Here is an 8,459-nt window from a genome sequence, read left to right as displayed (position 1 = left end):
AGTGTGCTGAGGTTGAGTACATTATTTACAGAAAACAAAATCAAATATAAACAGAAGTTAACAGATACAAAGTTGGGAAAAAAGATCAGAAATCAGCTGTATCCTAACCATCCATAACTCTGATTATACTTGATTTAAATCCACAATTCACAGCAGTTAAGAGGCAAAAAAACTGTCCCCTGCATCTTCATTGTAATCAATATGACTATCATTTCCATCATTATCATCATCATCACCATTATCTTTGTCATCATCATTGTCTCTTTTTTTTCTCTTTTCAGTTCAGTCTCACTTACTTATCCGAAGTAAGGGTGCTCACTTTGGAAGTTGTAGTCCGGACACACTTTTTGAACCAGCTTGTAATCAATGCTAAAGAAAGAGATGAAGATGCAGATCACCTTGAAGGGTTTGGCACAGAGCCAGGCAGCGTGGGACTGGGTGTGCTCTGTGAAGCAGGTCTGAGACGGATCATACAGGCAAGGTTTGGGCTTCTTGGATCTATTGGTTTTCTCGTACTCCACCCGACAGTTAAAGGTCTTTACCTCTTTGGGGTCGATGGTGGACTGATGGGTCTCCTGGATCTGGACAGCCTGCTGGGTGTGAGGGTGCAGCTGCTGCTGCTGGAGGACCTCAAACTCTACCACTTTAGTTGGCGGCACGATGCTGACCGACACGTTCCCCAAGCTGGTCGAGTTGTGGCGAAAGTAAACAGTGAACGTCCCATTGATGTGGTCCACAATCTTTCCCGTCACCAACAAACTAAATTTTACGGTCTTGACATTGAAGAAGAAGTCTCCCCAGCCGAAGATCTTCTTGGTCTTCATGGCTGTCTTTAGTGAGGGCTTGCGCTTGGAGCGGTAGCCTGTCTGGTCCAGGAGCAGGGACTGGTTCCGGGCCGAGTCGTACGGGTTATAGAAATTGTAGGTCGGTGGCTTAGATTTCATGGGCGTCTGGTCGATGGAAGTGGAGAGGATGTGGGTTTGGTATGGGGGCTTAACCACTCCTCCTGTTGCTCCCCCTACCGTGCCTCCACCTATGCCATATGGAAGAGCCTTCATCACTGACCCCACTGGGCGCAGGTCTGAGAAGTCCACTTGCTTCTCCAAACCTTGGACCTGAAGGAGAAATAAACAGAATAAGGAAGAAAACTTTATTAATTTTGCCAAAGGCTATTACAGTAAATGTCTTTTCATGTATCCACACAGTTACCCAATAATCCCTATAAATATGCATATTTTTTCCCAAATGTACACTTTTATCAATCTTTTATGTTGCATTACATGCACTACATGTTTTAATGGGCCTTTTTGCACAATCAAGAAGCCTTCTATTCTTACTGTACAGAGTTTGTACATTGACAATTCCAATAGTTTTATTCAAACAACATGATTACATCCTCAAAAATGCTGTTGAAAAGAGAACGGCAATTGCAGTTTGAAAAGAATGCAAGAAGAAAAAAAAAAGTCACAGTCACGGTTAGCCACTATATGCAACATATGACTTCAATAACATTAAAATAAGCTCACTACAGATGCTAACAGATATTTTGACAAAAATTTCTGACAAAATCTATCTGATCATCCAACAGCCAGACATCGGAGCCGTAATTAACGTCCAAAGACCAATCTGGTGGAAATTGGGCCCAATTTTTAAATCTGCTTTAACCCATACAGTATCTGTCTGGCATCGCCCACAGTGCAGCATTCATGGTAGGGGTGTTCAGAGTCTTGCCCAAAGGCACATAACAGAAACATTGAGCACCATGCAGTCAATGAAGCATTAGCTTCCTTCCTATCGCTGCTCAAACTGGAATACACTCTGCTGTCAGTATTGGAAGTTGAACCAGCAACCTGCAATTAAATTTTGATGGGTCTCTTCTCCTGTCATGCTGAACAGAACAGAGAGGCTAAATTATCTAGAATGAAAGTCCAGTCCAATCTTGCAACAGTCTGGACAAAACCGTAATATTAAAATAATTCCATTGTGTCCCATTTCATTTTACAAATATGATTATAATCTTAAATGCTGTAAAGGTCACTACTCCATAGAGATCTTTTTACCTCATCAAGATTTTTTTTATTTCCATGAGCATCCAAATTGTTAGATGTGGCAATGTTTCATCTCCTGAATTCAAGACAACAAAACCATCTATTTTTGTTATCACATTTTAATTTTGTTGTCAGAGTTGCTCCAGAGAGCAAAACAACTGCATGTAAGATAGTGGATGCAAGCCTTTGTTTGTTCAGACAGCTTTCTGCCTTTAATCCACAACCTAGGTGGTTTTTCACAGGGCTGATTGACTGGAAATCTTCCTCTGCTGTCTTTCATGTCTCATCAATCACATCAGTGACATGTTCCCATCCTTATGCATATATGTACACTTGCACTTTAAAACACATAGACACACACAAACACACACACACACACACACAACATGTTCGCACACATGCAGACTTCTAGCTTGAAGATGTCATGGAGTGACAGAGAGAGGTATTGCACCTATTCAAAGGGGTTACAGTACATGTGCTTCCTCGAAGGAAGGAGCATTTGGATAAAGTTTAAAACTATTTTCCAAATGCAGATAAACAAACAATACAAACAGAAATACCAAAAACAAAAAACAAAAAAACAACACCATCTTAAAACAAGCACAGAATCAGATATTTGTGTCTACTCATGCAAGGATATTTTCTGTATCCCTTCATTTCTGTCCGGGGCAGTGGAACCGACAGGTTTGTGCCAAAGCTGTCCTCCTCTTTCATCAATCACTGAACCTAATAACTCCATATTGCTATTCGCAGAGTGCATCACTCAATACAGCTCCTAATGTATTCAGTCATTCAATTAATGCATCTATTTCTGTTGGCCATTCATTAACGTGCAGAGCTGATTTCTAAATTGATTGAGGGGGAAAATAACTGAAAGTTCATTGACGACTGGAGGAATGAATTACAAAAAAAGGAAGGTGTTGACAAATGACTAGTGACTTGGATAATGACCTACTGAAGGTTTTTTTGTTTTTTTTTAACCAGACCCTGACACCCTTTGATGCCATGTGAGGAGGCCGATGCAGTGGTCTTACAATTTTAAGTTGGTGAATTGGTAATGTGAGTTGACTTTGCGGGGTGACAGGTAGGAATAAGTTACAGTTGGTGGCAGAAAAACATCAGAATACATATAGCAACAAACAGTGTATATAGTGCATGCAAGATGGGGACTTCCTGTGAATGCGCTGTCAGCAGTGCTGTCAGCTAGCTCCGTGTGTTGCCATCTGTCAGGCTAACACTCTGCTGGTGCAATCCTAATCATTTCTCTTGCTGATGGAACAGAGCTCAAACTAGCACCATCATCATAATCCTTAACCAACTTCAGGAGCAGCATCACACCATGAACCTCAACCTAACCTTCAGGGTCAACTGTATCAAGCACATCCCCCTTAAATGATTTTATGTTGGGGTCTGAAGTTGTTGCAAGTCTTTCTGAGGGGGAAAACACAAACTGTACACAGTCAGCAACTTTAACAAATATCGATTGAATAGGAAAAGAAGAGTATGGAGAGAGGGCTTCTTCTTCTGTGGCATGAAAGTAATAAAATGCCAACAGAAACCAATGGACTTTCTATTAGCATAAATATGAAATTGTTTGTGCTTGACAGTAAATCCATTTAAAGGGTGAGGATTTCTTAGAAAAAATATCAAATGTTTTCTCGTGACATGAAATCCATAAGCTATAGACTTTTTGCAAAATAGCGGATGTTTACTATAAGGTCACGTCAGGCTGCCGCAACCAGTGGAAGATTGACACTTTGAAAAATACAGCTTCACACTTTTCTTCCTCCTTGCCCTCTATTCATTTAGGTTACAATGAGTAAGAAGTAACTTTTGTAGCAATAGCCAAAGAGAAGTTGATGGGGTGATGAAGAAGTGATGACTGTAGGTACACATTGATGCACCCATACATGCAAACACACAGCACACTACTTTCACACTCTGAGAAATATAACTGGAGAGGCTTGTGTGTTATAGTTGAAAGGAACTTAAGCAAGAAGATTCATCAGTCACCCGTCAATCCAGTTTTGTTACTAACACAATCATAAGATTAAGAATGACCGTAATACACATTACAATGTATGCTTTGTGGTGAATGGTATTATGCAAAACTGATTTTAGTTCCATAGTTTCCATTACAGTTCTGTTAGGTGCAGTGTAAAGGGGACTTATGATGCTTTTTGTGAGTTTTGTTATTTTTATACTGTTATGATGTCCGATATCTGTGTTAAACATGTTCAAAGTTCCAAACATTGAGATGAGCACATGTAAAAATCGTCTCTACAAATCAAAAGCCCAGGCCCTTCCCCCGCTCTGCAATATTACTCCTACTTCCTCCTCGTGACGACATCCGATTGTTCTTTCCTTCGCCACAAAAGACTGTCTGTTCCATTGTGTTTGCTGCTGAGGTTGCTCCATGGCTTGTTTGTATTGTCCACTTGCATGTTTGAGAAGTTGACAATTTGAGTGAAGAACAAGAAAAATAAGTTCTGCTTGCTTATGTAGCACAGACACTGCTGTAAGTCAGCCAAAAGGTAGCTTTCAAAAGCTGGCCAATCAGAACAGAGTAGGCTCATCAGAAGGGGGGCCTTAAAGAGATAGGAGCTAAAGCGGGCTGTTTCAGACAGAGGCTGAACTCAGGGGCTGCATAGAAAGCCAGTATAAGATAAAATAAACTGTTTTTGAATTGTAAATCATGCAAAGATATTCCAGCAGAATATAAATAAAGACCTGGAGATCTATTTGTGGGGAAAGTATAGATAAGCAGGGTAGATTACCTCAGCTGTAACATTTGGCTATAATGTGTACACTTGATCTTATTAATTGTGTTTCATGTTCTTCCTAACACAATATATAGGTTTAAACTCATTTGTAGATATGAAAGCTTTGTAATGACAAGTATCTCATTTTGTTTAAATGTAAGCATGCAAGCACAATAAATAACAGAGAAAAGTAGTGGCAAAATTATTTTTAAACTGTCTTGAAATATGTTTTGCTACTGGTGTAGTAATTTTGCTTACATGTCTTTCCTGACATTATTTTGTCATTATTGTATTATAAAATGTATGTTGTTTACTAAATCTGAAAAGGATGAGGTAGAATTAGCTGTGAGGATATGAAATTCCTGGTGAAAATGAGTTTTTCTTCTCACTCTTTATTAATCATGATATGCTATTTTCAATCTTTCCAGCCTCCTAAAAATAACTTCAGAATAAAGGTCGGAAACCTGACTTGAGGGGATGCTTTAACCTCTTGTGGCCATTTGGGTCTGCCAACCTGCAACATTACCCACATTGAAGCTTTACAGCTTTACACACGTCAACATATCATTAGTGTTTCCTCCATTTAGGAAAGAGATTTCTGTTTGGTAGGATGCTGGAGGAAACTGTAGCAGAAGATGGAATAAGCATTATGGTGGACTTATACATATGTATGATACAGCCAACTCGATAACAGAACAATCAAAGAAAGAATAATCGAATTACAGAGCTTGGGAGATAGAGGGAGATAGTGAAGAAAATGTTATTAGTAGAGAAGTAAGATGAGGAGAGGAGAGAGTAAGGATATCTCGTACATTTTTGAGGAATGGGGAACATTAATCATCTTTAACTTCATTTGGAGGTTCACATGAGCAAAAAGCATCTTTAGCTGCTGCTCAGATGGGAGGCTTATAAATCTACCTGTACGTACATGCAAGAATGAAATGTAAGTATTGTTCACTGAGGAGATTATCAGTGTAGCTCAGTGACAGAAAAATAGTATGAGACACACATGCAGCTAAGGTAGAGAGGGGTTTAGAAAAAGAAAACAGACTGCACAGTGAGGGGCTTCACACCAAGTTATTAAATAAGAGAAGGTCAGATGAGCTCTAGAACTGACTGGTGAAACCTGATTTATCACATGCCATGACAATCCCTTTTCCTCATTAAGGATACCTCTGTCTCTGCTTTCTCTTTCTTTCACACTCTCCCTGTCTATCGGGTATTTTATCCTCAATCTGCAGTTCGCTCACTTTCACGTTCATGTGTAACTTCCACACCACCTTGATAGAGAGAGTATTGAGAGGAAAATGGACCTCGCTCAGCAGCTACCCAGCCCACATCCGACTCCCTCTCCTCCCGCCTCCCGCCCTGCAATCCTTCCCAGAGGACTGATGAGAAGATGAGAGCTGCTTGTCTTGGAGCTCTCTCCCAGGCTTGTTCCTTTGTTTAATTGGAGTTTTATTGGTGACAATCAATTCATTTCTATCTGTGCTCCAGGCTGCATTGATCTGCTGTCACTGAGAAGAGTCAAATGTACAGTTCCACTCCCACCGCACTTCAAACCACAAGCTCAGATGCCAGCTACTTTATGTTTCTACTACTTTACTGCTTGTTGTGATTAGTAACATAAATTACTTTACAGTAGTTTTCTCGGGGTTTGTTCAGCTTTATCTCATATTTCCTCTCAGAAGAATCCAATGAACAGACTATGGGCCAATGTTTTCCAGACATTATTAGTGAGCAGTCAGAGAATGCTAAATCAGGGTATGAAATGTTAAAGCTGAATGTACATACGTTTTTACTCTGAAGTCACTGTTTACTTCAAATGCCTTCACCAATTTTAAAAGAAAACAACATAAATCTGTTCAAAGTTTTGGTCAAAAGCTAAAAATACTAAGGTAAAAAAAACAATCTTATCGTAGTGCTGAACATTACAGTTATGAGTTGTGTCGTAAGACCCTGACATTTTGGGAGAGTGTCTATGTTCCTACAGCTCTATGTTCCTACAGCTCTATGTTCCCACATCTCTATGTTCCCACGTTTCTAAGAAATTATTCAAATGTAGGCCCTATGTTCCCACATTTCTAAGAGATTATTCCCATAGCCCTCCATCCCACAGACATGTGGGGGGTCCTGGTACCTCTGTGAGGCTACGAGTGAAAGTCCCTGAGCAATAATTTACAAATTAAGCACTGGGGCGGGCACAAAGCTGCACTGATTGGGCCGTCTTTTTGCACTCGCAAGATCAGGTAGACCAGGCTTTTCTCCTCATTGGGTTAACCAATCCATCTGATACGGCACAGCACATGGGCTTTGAGCATTGGCATAACCAGGGACTTATGGAGCTGAATTTTCAAATTTCACAAATTTAAAACATTTAAATGATGAAGTTCTATCCAATCTGCTGATGCCTGACTATCATGCTGAAGACTGGGGTTTGTTTCGGCACCCAGTGTCACATGTGATACTGGGTGCCGTAGACCCAGATGGGTGTGGGAACATAGAGCTGAACCCCGAAATTTTAACGACTCCCACTTCAGCTGTGATGTTTGACTCAGGTGAACAAACAGTATCAGCGGGACACTAGCACCAACTCATGAAATGAATAAAACAAGTTTCAGGCAGGTGACAGGTTTCCTGTGGCATGTGGCAGGAATGTTAAGACACAAAGGCAACACAGACAGTGGTGAGGACTTCTCATTTACTGTAGCACCCTGGGGCAGACCCAGAGGCTTCATCCCAGGGATTACATCCCCAACTGACCTATGAACACTTTCTCCTGAAAATGTTGTACATGACTGAAAGGAAGAATATTCGGGCTATGTTACTTAGCCTGTTGCCACCATGACCAAATAACACAAAGAAAGGTGAACTGAACATGTTTAAGTGCTGGTAGCATGGTACTGTGGCTCAGACAATTCAATTTTACCAGCAGTGACTCCACTCTGTTTTGACAACGATCATATAATGAAAAAATGAAACTTTTCTTCCTTCTTCCAAAAAACTGGGAGAAGTGAAAATGACATTTAATTACATAAAGCAAAATAAAGCCAGGAGGAAAAAAGATAAACCAGTGGGGAGAAAAAAAAATGGAGACAGAGAGAGAGAGACAGAGAGAGAGAGAGAGAGAGAGAGAGAGAGAGAGAGAGAGAGAGAGAGAGAGAGAGAGAGAGAGAGAGAGAGAGAGAGAGAGAGGCTGTGAAAGCGATTTCGCAGTCCAGTGGTGTCGCTGGATTATCATGAAAATGAAAGCTACTGAGTCAGGGAGTATCAGGGAGCAAGGAAATGGAGCCGAGACAGATAACACAGTAAGAGAGAAGAAGAAAACGAATAAGAGAAGCAGTGTAGAGAAAGCAGAGAGGTCTGTAAGACAATATGAGGGGAGAGTGCAAAAAAATGAAAGAAAAGGTAAAAAGACAATATATATACGGCACACACTGAGATTTGAGTGCAATAAGACAAAAATGAGAATCACTCACCCCATAGAGAATAATCAGAGGTTTCTTGAGAAGTAATATCTGCAATATTGTTTCAAGAAGACTAGCTCAGCTCTGAAATAATTTTTAGTTAAAGAAGGGATGGAGTCGTTTTTCCATGTACTGTATCAGGCAAAATCTAAAAAGTATTCTGGTTGATGAGCAAAAGTTTC

At 40.3% G+C, this 8,459-nt stretch overlaps 1 protein-coding gene across 1 annotated transcript in view; it reads right to left on the bottom strand.

Moving 5' to 3' along the window:
- Window positions 1-296: 296 nt before the first annotated feature.
- The window catches only part of LOC128355310 (neurexophilin-2), a 34,502-nt gene continuing 26,339 nt past the window's right edge, over window positions 297-8,459 (bottom strand). The window contains exon 3 of the mRNA XM_053315555.1: window positions 297-1,169. Coding sequence (XP_053171530.1) covers window positions 297-1,169 — 873 coding nt within the window. The remainder of the gene's footprint in view (window positions 1,170-8,459) is intronic.

This window comes from Scomber japonicus, chromosome 3 (genome assembly GCF_027409825.1).
Source record: "Scomber japonicus isolate fScoJap1 chromosome 3, fScoJap1.pri, whole genome shotgun sequence".
NCBI lineage: Eukaryota > Metazoa > Chordata > Actinopteri > Scombriformes > Scombridae > Scomber > Scomber japonicus.
This window is presented reverse-complemented; position numbering and strand designations above follow the sequence as displayed.